The 26,841-nt window shown below is 35.0% G+C and overlaps 1 protein-coding gene across 3 annotated transcripts in view; it reads right to left on the bottom strand.

The window, feature by feature from the left end:
- The window catches only part of WWOX (WW domain containing oxidoreductase), a 507,143-nt gene that overhangs the window by 380,248 nt on the left and 100,054 nt on the right, over window positions 1–26,841 (bottom strand). For all 3 annotated transcript variants that reach the window (XM_068693226.1, XM_068693227.1, XM_068693228.1), the window contains exons 6-8: window positions 19,382–19,470; window positions 4,132–4,317; window positions 160–424 (exon numbers count right to left, since the gene is read on the bottom strand). In XM_068693226.1, the coding sequence (XP_068549327.1) occupies window positions 160–424; window positions 4,132–4,317; window positions 19,382–19,470 (540 nt within the window). The remainder of the gene's footprint in view (window positions 1–159; window positions 425–4,131; window positions 4,318–19,381; window positions 19,471–26,841) is intronic.

Consider the following 26,841-nt stretch of genomic DNA (forward strand, 5'->3'; position numbering starts at 1 on the left):
GCACTCACTATCTTGACATTATGTTTGTCATTAGAATCAGGGTTGTAGTTATGAAAGGCAAAAGGTCAAAGCAAATACATACATCTGGATTTTTTACTCCCCTGATTTGAAAACTGAAGATGTGTAAAATACAGTCAAAAAAAAAAGCCATTCACTTACCATGGATTTGGTGAAAGGTCGAGCCAAGGTAAACAGCAAGGTATACACCCACCAGCTACGATGAATGGAGGAGTACATCATATTTCCAGGATGGACTGAATTACACATCACCCCATGGGGAGAAAGGCGTCGGTTCAGCTCGTTGGAGAACAGTATATTGCAAAGCTTGGAACGATTGTAGGCCAACATAGCCCAATACTCCTTCTTAGATGGAGAAAGCAGGCTGAAATCGAGTTTTCCAGAGGAGTCTTTAATTTCCGTAAACCTAAAAAACAGGACATATTCCTTAGATACCCCACAGTTAATTTCACTCTCATTAAGAACAACATAAGATGTAGACAGACAGCTGAGTAGAAAAAATAAAAAATAAAGATAAAACAACAGCTTATTTAGCAGTTGCAAATATCTACTGGAAATTGTTTGAAGCCCAGGGAATAGTCACATACAATATAGCAGTCAAATTAGTGAATAATTATCAAATGTAAATAATAAGTAAAAACAAGTCCAAAAAATATTTTAATGATTTAATGATAATGATTTAAAGGCATTGTATATAACTTATGAATTACATTATTTTAAAGCCTGAAAAATACTTTGCCATAAGTACAAAAGCACAAATAACTTGCAGAAAATAATGCAGGATAAAATGGCACTGTCTTAGAAACAGAGAAAAACAGCATCCTTTTATTTCCCCTTCTTCCCTTTCCCTGATTATTTCATCCAGTTTTCATATACTGCACACTTTCATTTAAGTGTTCAAGTAACTATGGATGAGTCTCACTGCCTCTTAGAGTCTTTTTTAGATTAAAAATTGATGAATATAAAGGGGTTATAACCTTGGTAACTTGCCATCAATAGTCTTATATGTTTAAAAGATAAACGTAAACAAAGCCAAAATGAGTTCTGGCAGAGTATAATGTTTTTAAGTATACCCATGGCATGGCTGAACACAAATCAAAGTAACTAGTTGATGTTTTTTAATTGGGTCTGACAGAGTCATTAAACACCAGCTGTTTGTTTCTTTCCTTTTTTTTTTTTTTTTTAATAACAAAGTAGTGAATATTCTAAAGACATTTAGATGAAGAAAAGGAATTTTTAATATAGTATTTTTTCAAATTCATACAATTTTGATTTATCAATTTACTGGTATATTAGAAAAAAATACTACATTTAGTTACAGACCTTTGTTCCACTCAGAAGAGCTACTAAAAATAAAATGGATTTAGCAAGCTCTTTTTAATACTGAGTTTTCAGAATCAGCTAGGGAGAACAGGGATAAACATAATTATAGTACACACTAGAAAAATGTTTTAAAATATCTTTACTAATTTTGCATCTCGTGGCCAGAAATGAAGAGATCAGCTGGAATTTCTATATCCATTTTGTGAGCAGAATTATAATGCACTTAGAGAAAAGCAGCTACAGTATTTGAACTGAAGAGGAATCCAGGATGTCCTGTATCTTGCAGAATTGGTCCTTCAATTTCAACAACAAAATTTCTCTTTCATAATTTTCAGTTAAATAACATACATTTCTGAAATTAACAGGACTATTCTGGGAGGAATTTCCTATATTCATTCCTCAAGTAACCACTTAGGATACCAGAAATAATCTATAAATAAGATACTTTGTGTATCCTGTACAATGGAAACACACTGGCATAATTTCAGCCCCGTCCTGCAAGGGTACTTATGTGAGTCAATCTTACTTATGTCTGCAATCTCATTGAATTCAGTAGGATAAGAGCTGTACAATCAAATTAACTACACAGAAATAAAAACAGAAGGAAAGTCAACCTACTTATTATTCAGATTTTAATATGACATCCTTAAAGTACCCAAAAGCTTAATTTAAATATATTTCATTTGTGATGAATCCAGGTAAGTAACTATCAAAGATCAAAGAATCAGAGAGGCAAATAAATATTTTTCCTTGGAGCAGTCTAGTATAATATTTTCCTGCAAACGTGGGACTTTATTTTTCCCCTAACAGGGGGTCTTGACTCTAGCAAAAAGATCCAGCCAAGGTTTATGGGAGTAATTAGATACCAACACTTCTGTTTTACAACATAGTTTAAAGCTCAGAGTTCTCAAGTAGGTCAGAAAGTACTACTGCCCAATAATACCTAATGTCTAAACTAACTGCTTACACCAGCTTTTGGCCATTAAACAGATTGGGGGCAAAACGAAAGTAATTCAAAATGGCCATTTTAAATGTTAAGATATTACAAGAATTGCACCCTTCAAAAAGGGGGAAATCAAGTAGTTGTGTTTATTATTTTCTCAAACATAGACTGTTGCTTATTTTTTGATGGACTTGTATAAACCTTTGCTGATTTTACTGAGTTAGCAATGAGAACTTTAAAAAATGTTTTTGAAAACAAATAAAGATGTCCAGAGTTGTGAGTTCTGGTTATACGTAATGCTTAATACAGTGAAAAACAAAGATGCCATTTAAAATACTATCAGACACAAACTTACAAAGGGTAACAAGCAGCTGACAATTCAACATAATCTCCCATTAAATAACAGCTCATTTATACGTATCCCATTGTGCCATCCACATCTGGCAAGTGATTGGAGTTGGCAGATTTATTTCTAGAGCTATCTTGCCTGCCCTGCAGTAGCCTTCCTCACTCCTAACAGGACTCTGCTACTTGCTTTCACAGACCTGGTGTGATTTCCAAAGATAAGGATGTCCAGATTTTGTTACCACCTAATTACTAGACATTTCATGTCTTTTAACACCAGGGAGGATTATTACTGGCATTTTCTATTGCTTCCTTTCATTTCAGCCATCATAAATTTAAAATGGTAAAAGTAAATCTATCTGCAGTGTGTCATTTATACCATAAGCCCCTGTGTTTGGAAGTGATAAAGGTTTCAGCCTGACCCTTGGCTGGTCTCTCTCTACCAGGTCCCTGGGGTTACATTTTATGGAAACGTGATTAAAAAAATAAGCTTCATTCTGGGTCACTAAAACATTTCAAAAATATGAAGGCAGGAAAAAAAAAAACACACACACGCACACACACATTCTTTCTTTGGGTTTGCTAGAGCTGTTACACACAACCAGAACTGAAACAAATCAACGGTAAATGTTTAAAGTTGGACATTATAGTCTAATCTGAACTAAATCAGTCCCTGAACTAAATCAGAAGCCAGTAAGTGGCTTGTGTCCACTAGAAATCAGAATTGGTGTATTAATTTTGCACCACAAGAAACTTTCTAATTTAAATCAAATCATTCTTTTCAGTTATTAACACAAACACCTCAAGCACATCTGAAATAAGGCAAATCTCACGATGTCTGTTTTGCCAACTGTAATTCTTATGGCAGTAGAATGATGAGCATCTAATATTTTAATTAAAATTTTCACCAAAAGAGGCATGGCCAGATTTCTAATATGTATTAACTATACTAGATCCCATTTATATTGTACAGCTAATGTTTGCATTGAATTCCCTAATTTGTCATTATAAAACAATTGGATTTCATCTAGCAGTTTTTAATTGCATTGTTTCTCCTGCTAAAATAACTGCACATTCTTCTTGGTAAGATGTTGAAGTTGTTGAATGACAAATCAATATAGGTCATGCCATTCAGATTTAATCAATTATTATTCCATCTCCTAGCAAAATCAATAAGTGTTCTGAAATGCGGTGAAAATCTGCATTCATACAAAGAATGATCCAAAAATACTTCCATATTATTACAAAACTAGAGCACACTTTGTATACAGCAATAGAACCAAATGCAGTAACATCCAGACACTGGCAACCCTTCTATTTTACAAAGATTATTCAAACACAAATGCTTTAGAGCAGAGCCTATTTAAAAACTTTTACATTTTTAAACACATTAACATTTTTAAAACATTTTTAAAAACTTGTGCAGTTCCACCATAGCCATTTTCTGTTTTAAGGATTGCAGATTTCAATGAAATCAAAAGAGCACCATAACATTAACCAACCTGTGTGATTCTGAGGACACCACCACAACCCTTGCAGGAGATGAGCTGCGTAAAACATCTTCCAGAAGCTGGACGAGATAGAAATGTCCCAAGTGATTCACCTGAAAGGTGGACTCGAGGCCATCCTCTGTCAAGCACCATGGAGCACCAAAAGTGGCAGCATTGCAGATCAGGATGTGAAGAGGCCTGGAATAATCAGAAGAATTAAAGAACAAAATTGAGTCAAGAGAGAAGTTTCAGTGAAATACATCTAACTGCATTCCTTTGTGAACCACGTCAATGTGTGCATTGAGCGTAGGCATCAAAGCCTAGGCTGCAGGGTTGGGCTCCATGAGGAGAGGTGGGGGCTGACCCATGCTGGCCCCACAACGAACCCACCACAGGGTATGGCTAAGACACTCGGCAATGCTGCCAGCACCTCTGGGAAAGTGTATTTAAGGAAGAACAAAGTGCTGCAAAAGCCTGAGGGGAAAACAGTGAAAAACAGTCACGTGAGCACCAAGGTGAGAGAAGGATGTCTTAATCTCAATAGCAAGACCAAGGACAAACACCTTTCCTGTTCTTTCCTTTTTCAAATACTTGTGAAACACAGCAAAGGCTCTCATTCACAGACCTCAGATAGATTTGCATTTACTAGATTGTTTCATGACCAAGAAAAGCTGGGCCATAATACTGTATTCTTGTCCTTGAGTAAGAATCCAATGCAACAGACCTAAGCAAAGGTAACAAAGCTGCAGACCTCAGACTTCAGTCTGAGCATCCCAGCTCCAAAATAATTAAATAGGAAAGGTTACAGAAAGTAATGCCTGGCAAACAAATGCCTTTCACCCCTACACTGTGTACTAGTAGATGTGACATCCTAAAATCAAAATATTTAAATCATTGCATTTGTTTGAGCAGCATGTTCTAACTTACATCATCTTTACTGTAATTGACCAAATCCCGTGACAAATACAAAACCCAACATATACTCTAATTTTAAAGATAGTAACTGAAGCACAACTAGGAAAAAAAGCTGTCTGTCCTCCATTCTTTTCAAGTTATTTCCTCACAGCCCTACACACAAAAGAAGATGGAGACCCAGCATCAGATCATTTTCCTACATGGCTCAAATCTCCACTATGAGCATCTGCAAAAGGAATTCTGGAAAAGAAGATAAAAAATGTCCCAGGTTGTCAAACAAACGCTGAATTAGGTTCCCTCATGTACGTTTGAAAACCTTGGGTTTTGATAGCCCAGTTTTCAAAAACATTTCTTGTGGAATCAAATATACCTTAGCTAAATACTGAAGTCTGTGCATGATCAGGGATATAAAGAGTAGGCTACATGTCTTTATTAAAATAAATTTCAACTTTGAGCCTGTTGGGAAGTTACCACTATAATCTGGTTGTATAAGAAATTAAGAAGCTAGTATCTGTACTTGTGCCAATTTAGAAAACAAAAATAACAAAAAGCTTCAGAAGCAGCATGAAACATCTGTGCACTTTGGGAAGCTCATTTTTGGAAGTACTGAATTTCTGATTTTCCTTTTGGGCTGTAACACATGTAATATCTTCATATACATGATGCATCTGCAAGAGTAACTGAAGATAAAAGGGGACTATCCTTTTAAACGCAAGGTTCTCTTTTTCTGCTCAAACCAACTTGCACAAAGGCAGTGCTTTTTTTTTTTTTTTTCCCCTTTTTGTTTTTCTGCTTCACCCAACACTGCACGGAGTGTTTCCTATTTGCTAGGATATTCAAGACCATATTTTTAAAAAGGTATCCAATCTTTTGAGGCATTTTTTATCAAAATATTTTAAATCCAAGTTCATTTTGCCTGTTAGAGACGCATCTGCCAAGAGGAAAACAAAGCCTTATGAAGATTGAGTGCATGTGGGGAAACTTTGGATGATTCATCATCTCTTCTAAAAGTTTATGTAAAGCTCTGGCAAGAATTAATTTACAGATTTGTAAATCTGCTGGGAAAAGGAACAAGTTTCTTCAACATAGATGCTTTTTTGGTATAAGAGCCTTCTGTTTCAGAACTGGGGCACGTGAATACTACAGTAATACGGAAAATACCATCATCATTCCCTGCAAAAGCAAATATGGTACTGTTTTATAAAAAGACTGTAACTCTATTTGATAATTGTCATATGTAGTATGAAGTAACACACCTGAGTAAGATGGAAAGGACACACAAATGAATCAGCATTATATTCCACCTATCCAAATTCTAATATCTTTCATTAATAGTGATTACAAAATAAGTACCAGAGGCAAAATATGCACTCTATACCTAAATCTGTCAGCTTAATTAATTAAAAAGAGAATTCTAGAAATATAAAACTAAATGTAAGTACATTTAATTGGGTTTTGTAAAAGAAATAAAATTATGCTGTCTTTTTCATGATATTTTTATTTCTGAATACTATTTTGTTCTTTTTTTTTAATTCAGATAATTAAAATTAAAGAGACTGTGAAGTTAAAAATATTTACAATATTCCATAAAAAAACTGTGAAGAAACATAAAAATGAATACAGAAACGTTTTAAACTAATAGCCTACTGAAAAAGTAATATCAGATTACCTTTTAGAATTGCTACATTTTTAATTAGTGTTAGTGCTTCAAAATATTTTACAAGTGGTTTCTCTAGAAAACACCACAGAAAAACCTAAAGGGTCATATCAACAGCTACTGCTGTTGTGCTTCATTTCAGCTCCAAAAGAGCCACCTCTTGGATCTGGATCCATGACCACTAAGCTATCGGTGTCTCTGGTATGACTGCTAACAAAGGTCCAATTACTGAAAATTGTCATCTAAGTTTTTGTGACCTGGACATTTACACACCAGGAAATGAATGAAATTACATACCCATTTCACATTACCTATGTAACAGCCATCATATGGTTATGAATTTCAGCCACAGATGACAGATTCTAATCTCAGTGGTGCAGAGCTCTGTATCACTGAACGTATCATTATGCAGGAACAAAATTTTTAAGATACTTGACAATTCACACCACACATCTGGCACTACAGCTTTGCTTTATGACAGGAGTATTTTTAAGTGATAGCAGAACTATGACCTTGATTTCACAAGTTCATTAAAAACACTGCTGTGATCTACATTAGGCTTCCTCCTGAGCCCAAGGAAAAGAGAGAAAAAAAATCTCCCCTTGGTTTCAAGTAGTTTCTAATTCTACATCAAAGGCACAACTAAGACCAACAAGAAATGTCACCAGCAAAAAAAAATTTTCTTTAGTATTTACTCCTGGTATTGACATTACCAAGCTGCACCTTTTAACCATGACACCTATTTGATATTTCTGGAAACACCATGTAGTTAAAACCTTGCAGAATGTTATGAAAATTTACCCTTATGTCTCCTTAAAATGCCTTCAGTCAGTGACTTACATCACACCCAGCGAGCTAATGTGCTCTACCATTACAATTTAAGTATGTTCTGGGAGTTGAACATAAGCTGCTCCACCATAGCATGTAGTCACTGTTTCTTATCATTCACAGCATGACTGAGACTCAAGAATATACTGCTTAAACTGCAAGCTACCCAGCAATTGTAGAAAACTCTCATCATGCTGGTAAATGTAGCTACAATTTAGTGAAAGCTAAAAAGCATGTAGAATTAACAAGGACATTCTTAACTGTGAATATCTCAGCTGAAAACCACTGAATATCTTGTGCACTTCACAAGCTTGTGATATATTGCTAAGCCTTGTATCAGGGAAGTCATTCAGATCTTATATGCTGTGCTAAATTCACCAGTAGAATCAAAGCAATACAACTGCTCTGCATTATTTTAAAATGAAATAAGTGAATACATTAGAGATATAGAAATTAAGTTGCTTCTATAAATCAGTTAGTTACGAAATTTAATAATCAATTTGTTAGCACCTGATGTAAAACCATGATCTGTCAGCAGACTCCCAAGCTGGCTGTGTGCTGCAGTAGATATTTCCAAGGGAATTAATTACTGATGATTTGCAAAGGTAAGAATAATATTTTTCAACAAATGTAGCCTGTGCACTAGGAGGTTAAACAAACACCACCAAAATGTCAACAGAGTTCTTGGCTTTGGAGTTCTCCCATTTCAAATGCAATGAAATAGTTAACTAGAAATTATGCAAAGGGAATACTTTCAAATCTTCCCATGAAGCAGAATGTCACACCATCTGGGGCACTTCTCAAGTGATTTGAAAAGTTCACACTGTTTGGAATTACACAGAAATTCAACAGAAAAGGCCTTGCCATATCCCCCAAATCCCATAAGCAACTGTAGACCTATGTCACGGCCACTAAAAAAGGCAGAGAGATGTGCCTTCTCTTCCATAAAGAAGCAAAGTCACAGACTACGAATTTTTCCATCCCATACCTCTGAAAACCCAGGTTGCTCTCTTTCAAAGCTAGAAAATGGTACTACTTCTGTGAGGAAATGTCTATATTCACAAAGAGGGTAACTAAGACTAGTCTTACGGCTCCCCAAAAAAAAGATAAAAAGAAGAAAAGAGTTGAAAAGAAAAGTTAAACAACCTTCTCCAGAAATTCCTCTCAATCATGTAAGGAACAATGATGGGAAACTGAGCAATGAGGAAACCACTTAGAGTCAGACAGCAGCAGATTTCAGTACCACTTGTAATGTAGCACTGACCCCCAAACATTTACTACTTTGATGAAAACTTGAACACAAAAAAGCACTTCTTTTTTTTTCAAAATTCTATGAATTTTGAAAATGAATGCTTAATGCCTAACTTCCCTTTTTCTATGAGTGTTGACTGAAAAGCCAGCAAAAATAGCCTGTACAGCCACCTGTCAGCTAACAGAATTGTGGATCCTTGTTAGACAGGTTTCATTTTAAGGCAAGGTACTAACACAGGACTTAGAGCCCCGATGGATGACCTCCAGCTATAAGCAAGGAAAATTCTCTCAAATTCATCCTACTGGATTTCTTTGCAGGATTTGACACTGTTGATCAGCAAATACTTCTGCCCCACTTCCAAGAGATTAATGGGAATGGACTGAAACTGCTCTGCTTCTCCCTTCATACCAAATACATGGGAATTATTATGAGCAACTGCTCCTATATCTTCATAAAATACATACAGCCATATAGGTCAACCATCTCAATCATTATTCATTACCTCTATAAAACCTTGAGTGTACAATTTCATAAAAGTTTGTGAAATGAACAAAGGTCTCAATAGATTTAGATTTAAACAGAAACATCCATTAGCCCTATTTTTCCCTTTATTAGGTTTTCTTACACCTACAGAAAAAAAAAAAAAATACACACATCTTACACCCCCATAAATTAATAAGTAATCATCCTTTGAATTAAAAATTTTGTCATGTTAGCCCTAAGGCATCAAAAAGTTTGAAAAACTCCTACTTTTCCGTTCAATGGAGGTACAAAAGCAATTCCCACTATTGTGAATATTTTAAAGTTGAACTCCTAAAGAGAAATTCAGATCTAATACAAAAATAAATAAATAAATAAATAAATAATTTAAATCTAGAAAATAAACATTTAATGTTAACACTTAAAACATTTTTAATGCTGCTATTAATCTGACCTCAGTAAAACCTATGCCACCCAAGGTATCTTCCCATAAAAATGATCCAAACTGAAATTTTAACCTTTTACTCCTGTATGAGTTTCACAAAGACTATGTAAAAAATAAGAAAAGCAGGGATTAAGTTTAATTTGTTGGCATGATCTGTCTCCCACACCTTGTTGTTTTATATACTACAATTGGTATGCGATATTAGAAATCTGCGGAATTAGAAACTTTTTAATCCTTTTTAATCTACATTTTGTTATTTGATATCATTATGTCAGTAAACCACCTTTGATAACAAATTCTTTAGTTAAAGTGAAGGTCAGATTAATATTCTTACTTACTTTTAACTGATAACTGCAAGGCAGATGACTTCCTAGTGCCCCAGGGATTAGCTCAGTTCCGTATGTATGACATTCCTACTCTATCATTTTCCTGAAGGTCTGAAGAAGCAAATCTCTGAGCAAGGTTCAATGAACTCAATCCATGAGTTTAGAGCCTTCTCTTCCTGTTCAAATATACCTCATCTCTTATCAAGGAGGAAGAATTATATTTCACAGGCTTGGGGGGGGGGGGGAAGACAGGTTCTTCCATTAGGTTCATACCAGGGACACTTTTGCCTTTTGGGGATCCATTATCCACAGCTGTGAATTTCTTTCTGCACAGCTCTAATCTAACCCTAAATTACCTCTGACAGCAAAAACTATACGCAGGGTACTGATATTAACTAGTATCAGTGCTGCTCTTCCCTAAACCCAGTGCCTCCTCAGGACTGCACTTCAAAACAAAATCCATCCAAGAAACCACATTTTATTTTGTCAAAGTGCTGCATCTTTGCTTGTTCTGTATCTCAGAGGACACAAAATTCCATATGATTTGGATTTTGAAATTCCCAGGGCCAAGTCAGTGTAGACAAGGGATAGCACAGGGCTCTGCAACTTAATTTCTGTACATGTTCAACATTTCAGCATTTCCATTCTGTATCCTCTTCTTCCTTTTCTCAAGCTCTGACTCAATAAAGTGGGCACCTATTTCCATTATTTGCCACACCTTGCAAAAATTTACTTTATTTATTTATTTCTCTGATACTTAGAAGACAGTAGCAATGAAAATATTTGGAATCTGGTAATCTGGTAAAAGTCTATTTAAAGTGGACACATGATTCTCTGTTTTTTTCAAAATCCCAACAGCAAAGCATAATTTACAAATATTCACAAACAGTTACTAATAAGCATAAGCCAGCTGTAAAGGAACATTCATTTTGCAGTAACCATGGAATGATTTGTTGGTTTTTCATGTGCTTCCAAAGATACAAATTTATTTTGCACACACTAAGTACTTGTGAAAAAAAAGGAAGCTACAATTCACAAGAAAGGCCAATTACTTCTTTTATTACATATTTGTGGTATTTCCCATTGAAAACAGCTAGCCCCATGGAACACATTCTAGAGACCACAGTTGATCATTCAAACAATAAAACACTTCATGCATTTTGAGCATTTCACTTGTCACTGACAACTCCTTCCTCTGTTTTGCCTAGAGATATATAGAGCTGTAATCAAGTTCGGAAAGCCCCCAGCAGCTGTGTGCTGCCATTCAGACCTGAAAGATTCCATGTTGTGATAAAAATTAATGTCCTTTGACATCCTCTGGGATTTTTGATGCCTTGGGAACAGCTAATGAAGAAATACAACCTTTGCAGACTATAACACAATTTTTTGGATTCTAAGATTAAGACGCATGTGGCATATGCGTGGCCTGTCTAATATCAGCAGTAAAGCATCCATACCCAAGTGCCAGAAGACTCTACCTTCATATGTTTTAATTATCTCCCATAGAAAAGCTTCACTAAATTGACTAAATACATTTTAATGTATAGGCAATTAAATAGCTACTCTTCTTTATATTTCAGAATTTTTAGAAGACAACATTGATTAAACACATAGATCTCCTTAAAATCCATTAAGCTATAATGCTGCAAAATCCTTATTTTATTTGCAATAGAATAGATTTTAATCAGGCATATTAAGTCACATATATTTTACTTCCTTGGGTACTGAAAACACCCTTCACAGCTGGTGCATCTTATGTTTTTTTTTTTGTTTGTTTGTTTGTTTTTTTGTTTGTTTTGTGTGTGTTTGTTTGGTTTTTTTTAGAAAGGCAGCACATCTTAAGACTTTTAGAATTGGAATCCAAAACATTTGTGAGCCACCTTGGACTTGTCTTTGACTGTGACATGAACATGAACACATAGCTCAGAATGGGAACCAAAACCACCATTGTGCTGAGCAGAAAGCCACCAGGGATTCCCAGTCTTAACATATGCCTGGCTAAAATAAGTCAGAAAAGAAATTTTAAGGACAAAGCAAATGGTAAATTTTCTCAAGAACACATGTTTCAAACCTGTTACAAGGTGTCTCCTTTCCTTTTGGATCCTCACAGACCACTTTTCAAAGTCCTAAAGAATTAAGCCAAGCTCAACTTTTTACAGAATGCTGCTTCCATTGGTACCAATGCCATCCCCATTGTGTAATTACATAGTAATTACATGCTGCTGTGTGTAATGATCTGATAATAACCAAACCACCTCCTAGCTTTCAGGAGCACTCTAACCACCAGACTGTAGACTCTGCTGGTGGTGGGCAAAGAGAGAACTTTTCAATCCCTTCTGCTGAAACCACTTTTTTTTTTTTTTTTTTTCTTTCCCCAGAAAATAATTCAATATCTACTGGGTATACAGCATATGCAAGAAGGAATGACTAACAGTTTGGTCTGGGCTGTTTCCTGTGAGCAGAGATTTGGTTCCTGTCTCCTATTTAAATAAATAATCCTGGACTCTGAAAATTCATTCCCTTGTTCCTCCACTGTAACTCGAGAGTTTGAGCATACCTGAAGACTCCTCCATTTGTTAATCTTCACACCCACAGTTTACCAGAATAAATAACAAATGGGAGACAGAGTTGGTCTTCTTTCTTAGTCCAAAATTATTTCATAATTATAGTCCAGTTCCATGCCATGGTTGCATTCACAGCAATTAAGCAAGGGTCTCTGTCTTCTCTAACTCTACAGATGAACAATAGCCAAACCATCCTCCCTGATGCCAACTGGGGAGTGGCACTCCCATCAGTATTACAGACTATGCTGAAATTTGGGGGCTGAGATTTTATCAAATATTTTCCTGCCACCACATTAAAGAGGAGTAAAAAAAAATAGTTCAAAAGCAGTTGGTCACATTTATCACTCTCCATTTTGTTTCCAAAGCTGAAGAGCTAGATGTCTTCTGAGCCAACCAAAACAGCCAATGCAAGCATTCAGGTACTGAGTGAAACAGAAACAGTCCCCTGTCTTTAGATGCCAAATGCAAAAGAAAGAGAGTCTGTAACTTAAGGAAGAAACTTGGATAATGCTCCAAAGACAAGTGGTAATTTCACAAATTTTAGACAAACCAGTTGTAGTCATAAAACTGTGCAAAAAACACCTAACATTCTTCTTGTTAATGTGCAAAAGCATTGAATATTTTTGCAGATGTAATTATAGGTGATCTGATAGAGAACTGTCAATTCTATTTTTATTTTAATACAGATTTTTACTTTAACAAAATGTTCTGAGGAAGGCGATATTTCTTGCATTCAGAGAAGAAATTTAAGGTGATCTGGTGGAAACGTCATGATCTCTTGCCTCCAGTAAAAGGGGGGATGGGTTAAACTTGAGAGATTTTTAATTAAAAAAATACTGGAAACAGTCTCTGGATCCACTTGACTTGACACATGCTACCACAATGGGGTAATTGTATATGAGAACATAAAAACAGAAGGAAAGAAAAACAAAAAATGAAAGAAAGAAAACAGGTATTTATGCAGAAAGCCAATCCCTAGACTTTAATAAGGCACAGTACCACCACATGGGGAGGAGGGTGCAGGAAGAAAAAACAAGTTTCATCCTAATATTATTATGAATGCTTCAAATGCAGTCAAACTTTGATCTTATTTAAATTTAAGATACGTTCTATCTGCAACAGTAACTTCTGAACTATGCATGTTTCCATACTTAATTCAACATGAATATTTTTGAGTATCTCAAAACGTACAATGTCATCCAGAAGCTTGTGTCTAAGTAGCACTGTCAGAATGACAGCTATATATTTGGGGAAGTTCAAAAGACAAATTTAATAGATCAACCGTTTCTAGCTTTAATTCACAAAATATATTTCTATAGATTTCAAAGATTTGTGATGGTTAGAAAATATATTCACACTTTGAACAACATTATATAGTGGCAATGATTGTCTCTAACATCAGTTAACATCAGAAGTATCTAACAAAGATACTTCTACTACAGAACTGTTAATGACATTATGGCATAATAATATCACTAATAATTCATTTAAATCGTATATGTAGTTTTTCAGGATCCTTTGTTATCTATGCAAGAACTTGCTGAACAGATCTCATATGGAATATGTACAAACAGAATTTATCACACATCTATGATTTAATTGTGAATAAATTTGAATTAAAATATAGTAATAACAAGCATGCAATACGTCAGTTACAATATAGGCAAATCCAGAAAAAGAGTATTCTAGAGTACATTTTTAGCAGGCTCTGAAATCTTAATTGCACCCACAAGATTTCACAACACTTCTGCTTGCAGCATGAAAAATGAATGTACTCATGGAGTTTGAGGCCTCAGTAAAGGAGTCCAGCTGAAAATCTGGCCCTCACCATTTTGGGTCTGGTTAGGGAAATAATAAGAGACTAAGGTTCCAAACAGAGACTCATAATTCATAACTGCTGTCTTTTCTGTATTTCTACACACAGCATAAATGAATAAACTGTTAGCATACGCCAATTCTTACAAAAAAAAAAAAAAAATGCAGTGAAAATCTACATACAGAAGTCCTGCATAATTGTGAATTGTTGCTACCAATTCAGAAAATTCTCAGTAGTAGCTTTTGGCAAATGCTATTTTATGTCTTTAGAGTAATTCCAGTTTTTTCAGGATAATTTCTCTCTTTTTTTTTTTTCCTCTTCAAACACTGAGAACATTAAATTGGTTTGGCTGAAGATTACTTTAATTCAAACCAAGTGGCACTATGCACCACTCAAAACTAAAGAGGCACATAAAATTTCATGTGTAGCTTTACTGCTCAGTTCTACCTACTAACTGTTCTGCTCATGTCAGTGTTCTTATGCTGAGGATCAGGCAAGCACTATGCTTCACGATTGGAAATATTGGCAGCAATAGGTCAAAACATATTTTGGAAATTTTGGAACTGAAACATTAGCCCTCCTTCCCAATTAAAGCATGGAGGTTTTAGTCAAATACATGATGACTGGGAAATAGATACCACAGCATCACATCCACAAATCCATGCTCCTGCACCAATACCAAACCCTACGGACTGTGAACTACCAAAGATGCTGGCTAGGTTTAAATGCTACATTGCATAAAAGCACAGGAGGGCAGTAATTTTGTCTATAAAGTGGGATTAATACCAACCATAATTCCTCACATTGTGCCCACTCAATGAAGAGGAGATTCAACTCAGTGTTTTCTAGTTCCAAAAGCCTAATATGAAAGATTTGATTGTCTGCCTCATCCAACTGCACAAAAAGCAGCTAATGCCAAATCCATCTTAGCCCAGAACGTTATTATAAACAGATCATTTGATTTTCCGTAACAGAGACATTCAATCAACTGCCTGAGCTGGAAAATAGCAGAAGGGAAAGACTAGATAAAGCTAGAAGAAATAACTTGAACAGTTAGCCATTAGGTGCACTGAGGCCTTTTTCCTGCTCTCACCCAAGCCCTAGCACCATGTTCACAAGGAAGGTGAAAGTCATCCACTGCTGGCAGAAATTCCCACTGGGGAATGTTTCTCCAGCCAGGGATATTAGAAGAATGCCAGAAATCACAGTAAAAATCACAGAAATTACAGCATTGCATTTCAAAACTACAAGAGAGCCTAAAATTAGTCAGTACTACCATACCATAATGAATTGGCTTTCAATATAGAATTTGTTCTGTGAACTCTTTGGCCCAATCTTTTATCAGGTAAGACTAACATTTCATATATTAGTCACATCATGTTCAAGTTGTGCTCCAGTCCCATAATGAACTAAGAGGTAGATCAGCAATATTGTTTTATTCTGTCAGAAGACTTTGGGAGATTCAACTGCAATTTCTATACTTACCTTATTCTGCCCACAGCATCTTTTTAACTGAGAGAGAAAGAAAAACTGGAGAGCATCGTTCTCTTGCTAAGGTAAACTTATATTCTGCTGTGATCATGAAAATATAGGATCTAGGATCACCTGTAAAAAGCCTTCTATCGCAAAACTTAATTCGAGCCTATGTAAAAAAAAAGTCTCAAAAAGTAACAGCTGTATCAACTCAAGACTGTAGATAACAGAAATAAAAGAACAACTTTTTTTTCTGTGTGGATAAAAGATTTTCTAGAGTACATTTATAGGAATATAGCATAATTTACCAGTGTTTATATACTCTGAGCCCGATTTTTATCCATGGACAAGGCTGCAACACCTAACAAATCCAAAAAGGAATAAAAGGTTCCTATCAAATATCTACAAGGCATAAAAACTTGAAGATGAATCATCTGATTTTTACTTTCAAATAAGAATGTCTTCTTAGCTGTTGAGTTCTACTCTGATTTGTATTTAATGTTTGCTTCCAGAGTAACTCTTTCCTCCTGTTTATTATTTACGTTTTTCTTAGAGCTCCCTCTGTTGCATCATTTGTTTTCTCTACACAACCAGCCCCTGTTAAAATCCTGCTGAACAAAGGCTGAAATTTCTTCATTCTTCAGGTAGTTTCCAGAATCTCTCAGATTCTCAAGCACATTGAAGAATTTGTTTTTTTCGTGATTTACTATCTTAGCAATTTTTTCCTCTTCCACCGTGAAACCTTTCCCCAGCTACAATAGGTTTTCATCCTTCAAGTGGATGAAATTTAGGAATACTTCTGAATTAGTTCCATTTTAGCTTTCTCATTCAGGAGAAGATCAGTGAAACACAGTCCTTTAAGACTGTCTTCCAATAGCTATCAGCCAGGGAAGAACCTGCTCCCAAGCTGTGATACAGTTATGAGAATATCCATTTATGTGCTGACAAGATGTAGTATCCAGGCCAGAAGTGTTTCAGATGAGCAGAATCTCAAAAGACAAGCAAATCTACTCTCTGTTTTATAAAGTTTCATCTATTGGGTCAGGTGGCACCAAGACCAGTAGTTTCTGTAGAATAAGAAGACACTAAGAAGTGTAGAATAATAAGACACTAGGAAGTGTCTTAGAAAGCAATGGTAGAATAGAGAAATTAAGCAGACAAGAAAACTGGCTGCTCCCAGAGGTTTAAGATGTTCACCACTGAATAGTAAAGGCCTCTTCACTGTGTATTTGGAGAAATAAAAGTGCACGTGTTTATTGAAAAGCATGTGTGTTCATATACAATTTCTCCTTCACACTTAACAAATTACTGTAGTTTTGCCCAAGAAACCGAGATCTATAAAACTCAGAACTCAAGTGATAGCTTTGTTCACAAAAAAAAAATATATATCTATATATATATATTATTTGCTTTTTTCCTACTGCTTTATTGTTAAAGAATTTGTAAGAGATGTTGTAAGAAATCTTTATACTCATCCCTATCTCATGCGTTCATTAATAAGACTTACAGCTACTATGTATGAACTGTAAACATAAGACAGTGTGTCCTCTCATACAGGTACATGAAAGCAGAGGTACCAAAGCCTTATGAAAGTTTATGGACTTGCCAGCTTATGGACTTGCCAAAGCACAAAAAAACAAGATTCAGCCTATCACTGAAGCCTGTAAGATTTTTTTCAATTGTTCAAAAAGCTACTGATGCAAAGGAATCACTGATCTGACAAAAGCCTCTAGACACGACCGCAAAACAAACAAACAGAGACAAAAGTAGTTAGTGCACATTAGGGCTGGAAAACACATACGACTGGCATTGCAGTAATAAGATGCTATTGCTATGTAATTGCTTTTCTGACCATATCCAGACATAGTTAAATCAGAAAAAATCAGAGCCAGAAAAACCTAGTAGGTCTTCCAGTCCATTCTCCTGCCAGTGCAGATGATTGTAAGGTAACTCTTCTGTATCTGCATCAGATAAAAGACCTACAGCCACAGGCAGTGTGTGGGGTCTGGTTTCCATCCAGAATCAGCGTTTAAACAAAATATAGCTGGAAATTCATTTTTGTCAAAACCCCACAAGTTTCACAGACCCTAGATGCAGACCTTAGATTTTCCTATAATGCTTAGAGTAGTTCTGCCAGACACACACTTCTAAGCACAGATGCAAGACAGAAATATCTAAAGGCCAGACAGAGACTGTTTTCTATTACTAAATTTTTTCAAACTAAAATGAGAGTGAAACATCAGTAAAATCTGTCCATCACTGGCAATACAGCTAAACAGTGGTAAAACAATATATGCTAACAGAAGTAAAACACAAGTTCACTTCTAAGGATTTATAACATGCATACCAAATGGACTACATAGGATGACCGTTTGATATGATTGGCAACACACAAATCAAGAGCTACATTTGAAAAAAGGGTAGTTTTCACTGTACCATATCCTGTTTTTAAATAAATGTAGCATATTAAAAGCATGAAGGAATTAAATTAAATTTCTTTCTAATCTTTCTGTCCTAAATTAGAACAATTACTGTTCTTACGTTATGAAACTGAGTTGGTATCAAAGCATAATACTGCAAGGATTTCTCTTTCTACTTCAAAAAAATTTGAACATATGAAGATGCTGTATGGTAAGAAAACTTTGTTACAAAGGATTTTGGCAATAAAGAATCTTGTGTTAGAATTCAGTTTTGACAATTCTTTGAATCTGAAAGACAGGTAAGTACTAAAATGTCATCTGTCTATCCAAGTGAGATTTAGCTTTGGCAGTATTTAAAGAGTGAAAAAAAAAATCATATATATATGATTTTTTTCCCCAAAGACAATATATTTTCAAAGCTTTCCAAGAGGCCATATGCTCTTCACAGGTACAGTAATGTGTATGTGTTACAAAAATATTTGCAGAAAAAAAGCTAAGTTTGAACAGTCACAACAATCATTTGGACAAACTGGATAAAAGCACCACATGTAGAATTCATTGTCAAGAGCTGATACTTAGAAATTTCAAATCATTTCTTCAATTGAAAGATGGTTGTTTTGTCAAGCTAAATTAAACCAGCCATTTGGAAGTTAACTTGATTATTGCAATATAAATTGGCCTATTGCTAAGTTTTGGCTGAAAGGGCTATGTTTTTTTATAATTTATAAAAAAAAAGAGAGAGAGAGAAGGCTAGACAAGAAAGCAAGACAAGTCTCTGAACCCTTGCAAACTACAGCAAAACTGATAAAAGTGACCTAAGCTGTTTTTTTTTTTACAGTTCATCTTTGGCCCTACTCAATAACGATAGGGGTATCAATGCCCCTGTTTAAGCTTAAGCCGGGGCTACACATTGAATAGTCAGAGAAGTGTAATTACTATAATTTTTTTAAGATGAAAACAAATAGTCTCATTCATCTACTGTAGTTTCTGATCAGACCAGCTATGGTGAATGCTGCCAATTTTTCTCAGCTCATAAATACATTGAAAATACAAGAAATTATTAAATATAATCTTCTGAGTACTTACACATTCTTGGATTTGAATGCTTCAGCAAACTGCTGCACACTGTGAAGAGAAGCAAGGTCTAAGGTCATTGCTTCTACCTTGGCTTTATGCTGAAAGAAGAAAAAATAAATTAAATAAATAAAAGATAAATAACAGCTTGTTTAGTTCACAGTATCATATATACCTGTTATGAAACATCTGATTCTCTTGTTCAACACCAAAGTGAATACAAATCATCAAAAAGAATTGATGAGCACAATATTCAGTGCCAAAAATAGCATTTTATTGTTGTGGTTCTGCTAAAAATATACACCATATAGTGCATAGCTTTAAATAATACAATAAATTGACACAAGGTAGTTTTGAGGTTAATATGGTATCATTTTCCTTCCATTTAGCTGGTGAAACTCCCATGTAAGTCATGAAATAAAAGGTACAGTAAGCATTATTCTTAATGCAAACATTTTTAAAGTATATGCCAACAGAAATATATTCAGTAAATACTCAATAAAACCCAGCTAAATTCAAACTTGTACATATTAACCCAAAACAATCTGTTGTTCACAGCAAGTAATAAAAAAGACACCATAAAATAAGTGCAGAAATCAACCTGTAAGCCTACATAGTTTTTCATACAGTAAGAGTTTACCAGGGTAGAAGATTTTCTAAAGATATTGTTTATGATCTTAAAGCCAACTTTTCATCTAGAAGATGGCGCAATGCCACAATAGGTGCAAATGCCACAAATAGGCACAATGCCACAAAATGACAGGTTAACCTCAAGGTGCTCATCTCAGGCACCAGCCAAACAGCATTTTTTCATATTTTCTACTTCAAGATCCCTGCCCACGTACCTTTTGAAATGCTTACACTCCAAACCTGAGAAAGAAATGAACCAAAAGTCTATTTCCGTTGCAACGGCCAATCAGCCAGGATCAAGTGGACCTCTGCTCTTCCAAGTCACAACGTTGAAATTGCTTTCACTTGATTCGGTTATGTGAATGCATCATGTCTCTGCACTGCAATGCCCAGCAGTCTTTAGTTCTTCCGCAAACACTACTTTAAGACATCCTCTGCAAAATGCAACGATGTACATGTGCATTTGTGCTTGCCTTCACTTTTAGGATCAGTGCTGCTCTGCATCTCACAAACTTTGGCACCTACAGGAAGCCAGCAAGAGCCCTGTAAATCCCCCCCAAACCTAGAAATGCCAACCTTCAGTCCAATCTGCTTCTCACTCAGGAGAAAAGAAACTAGAGGGACATTTCCTGCTATTCCAACTTGCTACCTATAACTGTGCATACGTATATACATACATGTATATATGGCTACATATAACTATACATCGTCATTTAGACTGGTTATTAGCACTGCTAGAAGAAAGAAGAAGAAAAAGATGAGCAGATACTGTGGTGCTATGTAGCCAAAGGCAGCACTTGAGTGGCAATAGTAGATTTAGCAGCATGGTGCAATGAGATCTACTGTGATTACAAAGTAATACAATGGGCATTTTTGGAGGAACAGAAAAGAGGTATGTGTATCAGCACAAGAGGTAGCCAAGAATAGCACTCCCATTATCTCCAAGTTTAAGCAATTCATCCAATCTCTGTTTCATTGCATCTGGTGCTTTTCTCACTGCATTTTTTTTTTTGTTATTTATTTCACTAGCACCCATTCTGCCTGCTACAGTTACCTTGCAGGTTGGGTTTAAATAGAATGTCAGTCAAATTCCTTTTGTCCCAGTCCAGCCAGACTTAATATAGCCAAAATTTTGACAGCTTCAGTTCCCATCAGGAAGTATCAATTGATGGAATCTGAAAATGTTAAACACAACATCCTTATGAAGAATCTTTTCACCCTCACAGACACACATCATTCAAGTCCTGGGATTCATTTTGCCCCACTGGGTAAATGTTTTCTTCTGTTTGAAGGTCAGAGACTTGAGAAAGTCGATGCTGCCTTGCGTTACGCAATACAGCTGCATAACAATTCTTCAGATCAAAGCTGCTTACTTCATAGAGAAGTAGTATGCATAGCTGGGTTTATTTCGCTTCTGCTTTCCTCAGATGAAACATTTTCCTGCTTCTCCCGAGGGGAAAAGGACAAGAATGCTATAAATACAGGGGCATAAGGGGGATCAAAAAAATAAAAATAATTGTCAAGTAGTTCAGCAGACTATACCACAAGCTGTTAGTTACTGTCTTCCTGGGGACACAGATTCAAGTCCACATGGTATTGCTTAGGTAATGCTTTTGCTCTTGGTGTCAGATTTTAGGTTTCTGCTACCGATTCCAAGAATGCAAAAGAAGTCCTAGCAATTCAAGTTCAAAAAAATAAATAAATAAAAATAAAAAGAGTATGATTACTCCAAAACACTTTCAGAAATAGAAATTAAAAAGACTAAAATTGCCCTGGATTTTTGGATAAATGTATTGAAGATATAATGATCAAAAATTTCAAAATCAAAAATTACTGAAAGTGATAAGTGGTTAACTGTTAGATAGTAAATGCAAATTATAATTATTGTCTTTTTGGTATAAGTTCCAAAAATGAAATGAGACCATCTTTTCAATTCATGCTTCATTTTCTTCAGCCAGTAAAATAGTTTATTTCAAACAATTTAACACTACTCCCCCTTTCTTATCCTTTTAGTTTTGATACACATATGGTTGCAGAAAAAGATAAAAGAAACTATTTGTTAAGGAATTCAAGAAACCACTGACAATGATCTGAGGAAAATTAAAAAGGGAGGGCACAAAGAGCGATAGTTTTAGTAATTTTTTCTATTGAAGAGGTAGCAGAAGCAAATGACAAAATAATTTTTTCCAATATTCTTCTTGCTTTTGCTTTTTTAAAAAGGCTGACACCAACAGCTTCATATGTGCACAAGGTGTGCTCCACACAGGAGACACACACTTGCTCTGTTTTCCTAATAGAAGAACCTGGAGCATGCCACATCCAAAGCACTCACAGGAGAATATGCCACCCAAGTTTATGAAGGCATGCAAAAAGCCAAGCTGAGTATTTTCTCGAAACAGTAACTGGGGAAGGAACTGTGGGCTTTGGCAAGCTCCCCAACTTTTCTGTTTCAAACTCTTCTTGGCAAACTGAGATTCAAGCACTTCTCACTCCACAGAGACCATCAGTTCCTTCTGTAGCTTGAGAATGTCAAATGCTAAGCCTTTAGCATCAATCCATTTTCATTCCAAATTTTTCCTCTCTCTTACTGTTGCAATTAAAAAATAAAAATAATTTAAAAAGCAACATACTTGCAAGCTACATTTTTAATAATGTAAGAATAATTCTAATCAGTGACAAATATGAATATTTTGTTTGTTTTTAAAAGTAGCTCAGTATTACCTTTGTTACAATGTGTTCCCTCTATGTGTCAGAAGCACATATGCACATATTGCGGTATTTAAAAAATAAATAAATAAATTTTAAAAAAAAAGAAAAAAAGAAAACACACAACTTTTATTATTATTATTATTTTTTTTTCTCAAAGGCATGATAACTGTAACCCAGTCAGAACCAATTGCTAATGGTATACTGCAAATCCTGATCTAACATGTCATAATTTTATTATGTTGATGTCTCTCACCATTTCACTTCATATACTTTTGGTACTGAATTATGCCTCATTTTATGTTAAGAAATCTTAAATGGGACTTGTCACTTTCCCAAATACAAAAGACGATCAAGCTTAAAACTGACTTCATAATATTCAACCCACAAAGGCAGAATACTCCAGATTTTTTGTATTAAGTTGATTAAAGATATTAATGCTCCCTCTACTACTTTATTTTCAATTACATTATTGAAGGTGAAACTAAATAACAGAACAGGTGTACAAGAATTTAGAGAGCTCACTTCTAAATCACAGCAGCATACCCATATGGTGCCTATCACGAGCCAGTGCAAAACAAGCTGGTACCCTGGCTGCAGATCCCCCAGGACAACCATCCCAGTCACAGCCGGATCAACTTTCTCAACCCGACAGACCAACTTGGCAAACTGGCAGAAAGGAGAATGCACACAAGAGGGTAGAGCTTTCGTGGTCTGCTGAGCCTGGTGAAAACAATGACAACTGGAACCAACTGAAACAGCGCGGTTTGGAGGGGGAATATTTGCATTTCATGAAGCCCAAAGAGCAGTTGGAGGCTAACAATGTCTAGGCACCAACATCCTGTCTTTGAAGAAAGAGCCGAAGGCGTATCATTCTCTAGCTCCTAACAAGTTCTATTCTAACAACAGAATTGCATTGTGAAAAATGCAAAGAAAAAAAAAAAAATTATCTTGTATTTGATGGTTTTATGCCCGATTCTAAAACCATTTTATCAATATTTTCAAATAAGTTTTGTTGCTCTCAATAGAAATAACACCAGCAAAAAGTCTGTTTAGGTTTGTATGCAAGATGCTCCCTATTGAAGTAAAAATATTAAAAATGCTTAAGTGCAATTGGTTATATTTTGCACTCATGCTAGAAAAATGCTTATTGAGGCAGAAACTAACAAGAAAGTGAAAACATCCAGAAAGCAAGCAATTTCACTATATGCAATGTATTCACTTTACAGCTTAAAAACTGTTTAAAAATGAACACTGCATGGTAGAGTAGTTTGGCAGTAAACATGATTGTGCATTTGTGTCTTGGTATTGAAGAAGGAGCCCTTTTTCATAGTGAATTTTTCATTCAAATGTAAGTGATGATTTACGTTAAATATAGGTAAAGCACAGCTACATTTTCCTGAAGGATTGCAAGGAAGTGAAGAGCAGTACAATAAGTTGAGGCATAAAAGCTTTCTCTGTCATAATATTTATTATAATGGCATATAAAATAGCTGAAATAAATAATAGATGACTAAAAGTAAATTCATATGATAAAGAATCTTTCAGCAGACACCATTACTTCTGACTGCTCCAGTTTCATAGAGAGTTGAAGAGTCTTAATAAATATGCTGTAGTCCCTGTATCTCATGTAAGTACAAGTCATTTTGTGAGGGGCTACTTAAAAGGTAACATAGTGGACACTAGATAATTTACTGCCTAATTTTACTCTCAGAAGGTATCATGTATATATCTGGCATTTAAAAGCCCTTAACTCAAAACTGAATACACAGCACAACAACTAAAATATCTGACTTTGAAGGACTGAAACCATAATAAATTGGTTAAAATTAAAAAGTTTGCTTTGATTAAAAAAAAAATCTTGATGACATGGTATGCAAATAATTATTTTATGCAGTGTGAGAAATAGAAAATCTTCAGAAAAAAGAAAAAGAGTTTGGTATCAAAACTGATGAAAAGACTATGGATTTATCTTAAAATAGGTAAAATGAACAAATACCCAAAACTCAGCATATGACAAGCAATGCCCACATAAAACCACATTTCCGTGCTGAGGACGAAGTAGAAGACGTTTTAGAAGCATGTCTGACAATTTGACACACAGCTTATGACAGTCAATAGCCAGTACCATGCACTATTTATGGAGGTACATAATAGGGAAAAAGGCTTTCACTCAGGATTAGGACTGTAAGTATTATTGTCCCTAATGTATTCAACATTTGGTACTTCATGCAAAACTGTATTTATGTAATGCCAGCTTCATACTGTTGTGGGCTTTGAATGTTATACATTTACTTCTCATGGAACTGAGTGGGACAAGTGAATCTTAACTGCCTCAAAAGTAACCAAATGCACATACTAGATGCTTTAATAATACATTCTTATGCTACATTTGAGATACCTTAAAGTCCATTAGAAGAGATCATGGTTGAACAGTTTTACACTAATTTTTCTAGTTTTTCTTTACCCCCATATATCAGAATTTTCTCTATATTACTTTCAAATTTTCACTAACTTTATGCAAGAGAAGAGGTACACATAATAAAAAATTACCTAAATATTATTTTATTACCAATACATGTGATCTACAAAGAAATAACTGGGATTGATTGTGATTCTTCATTACAATCAGAGATTAAAAGGATTTTGTTTCTTTCTTTGGAAAGAAAATGTAATGCTTGATTTCACTATTTCCCAACATGTTTGTTTTACCTATATTTTAGTTATAATTTACTGGTTCAAATTATTCTAGTACTCATCTTGCTCAGTCCTGTTGAATACGTTTTCATGCTGCAAATTAACTTTCTCAAAATAATGATCTTATAAAACCTGGTTGTTCCTGTTTAAGTAACAAGATCTTCATGTCCTCCACAAAAATGCAATTCCAGCAGTTGTTGCCTTCATCCAACTCAATGAATAGCATGTCTCTGGAGACCAAATGGGTCAAAATCAGTCTACACATTGTTAGGATTACCGATCATCCTCAGACCTACATTTTACCATGAAGAATAGCTCATTATGATTATTTTCCTTTTCTCCACCCCTTCTGCAGTACATATATGGATGTTTGGCAGAGAAATATTTTTGGTTTTACCGTCTTCTGCAACTTAAAGCAGTAGGAGGCCTCTTCAGAAAAATCTGAAGCCATCAAGCTGAAGTGTGATTGTATTACAAATGCATGCCTTAAAGCTGAAACTGTAGCTCCCTACAAATGATGGTCTAAAACAAACTTCTGAATTGGAGATTTAACTATTAAGCTCAATGTGATTATAAAAGCAACAAAGAAGTCTGGATCTTCAACTGGCAAAAAAATAAAAACTAAGAAAACAAATGAGCAAATTTAAATTCTGAAGACAAGAGACATGAAAGAATAATAAAGAAGACCTGATAAGGAGTTCCAGCTTTTGAGAATGCCTTACACCAACCCATCACTTGGCCTTCCCATTTAAACAAAGCACTATTCACAGTAATATTTTTCCTTCTGCCAAATACTTAATTTACTTATAATTTAAAACCTATGTTATAAATACTACTATGTGAAGTCTCTAGGTACAGTTTGTATATTTGAGTTGGACATGGAAGTGCTTTCTTAGTTATGCAATCAGTCATTTTAAATCCCCAATATTTCTGAACTGTGTATCTATTTCCATGTAAATGTCTACTTATAAAAGGAAATACAAAATACACTTATCTATTTCTTTGTGGCCACTCAATTTTTATCAGGTGTTAATATATTTTATTTTCTTCAGCAATAAATACCAGTACTATGAGCAATATTATGTTATTTCACAATCTGTACATTAGCTAACTCTTAGATCAATATCTCTGCAAATTTGGCCTTTTATATCTTCTGAAGACAACTATAAAGAAAAAAAAAAAAGGAAAACATCTGCATTTCTTTTTGAAATTAATATCTTCAGAGAAATAAACTACACCACAACAATCCTAAGTCATACTTAAAGAGAGTAAGGAAAGTCAGTTTCCAAGGAACGTTTTTAAAATTATTTATTCCTTAACCATACAGAAGAAAAAAAGATACTCAGAAATTACTAGACTATAATTTCGGAATACTTCAATTTACAGGCTCCAAATGTCCCTGATTTTTCTTGGATGCACATGGTTTCATTGCACGCAGT

This window comes from Anas acuta, chromosome 10, assembly GCF_963932015.1.
Source record: "Anas acuta chromosome 10, bAnaAcu1.1, whole genome shotgun sequence".
Lineage (NCBI taxonomy): Eukaryota > Metazoa > Chordata > Aves > Anseriformes > Anatidae > Anas > Anas acuta.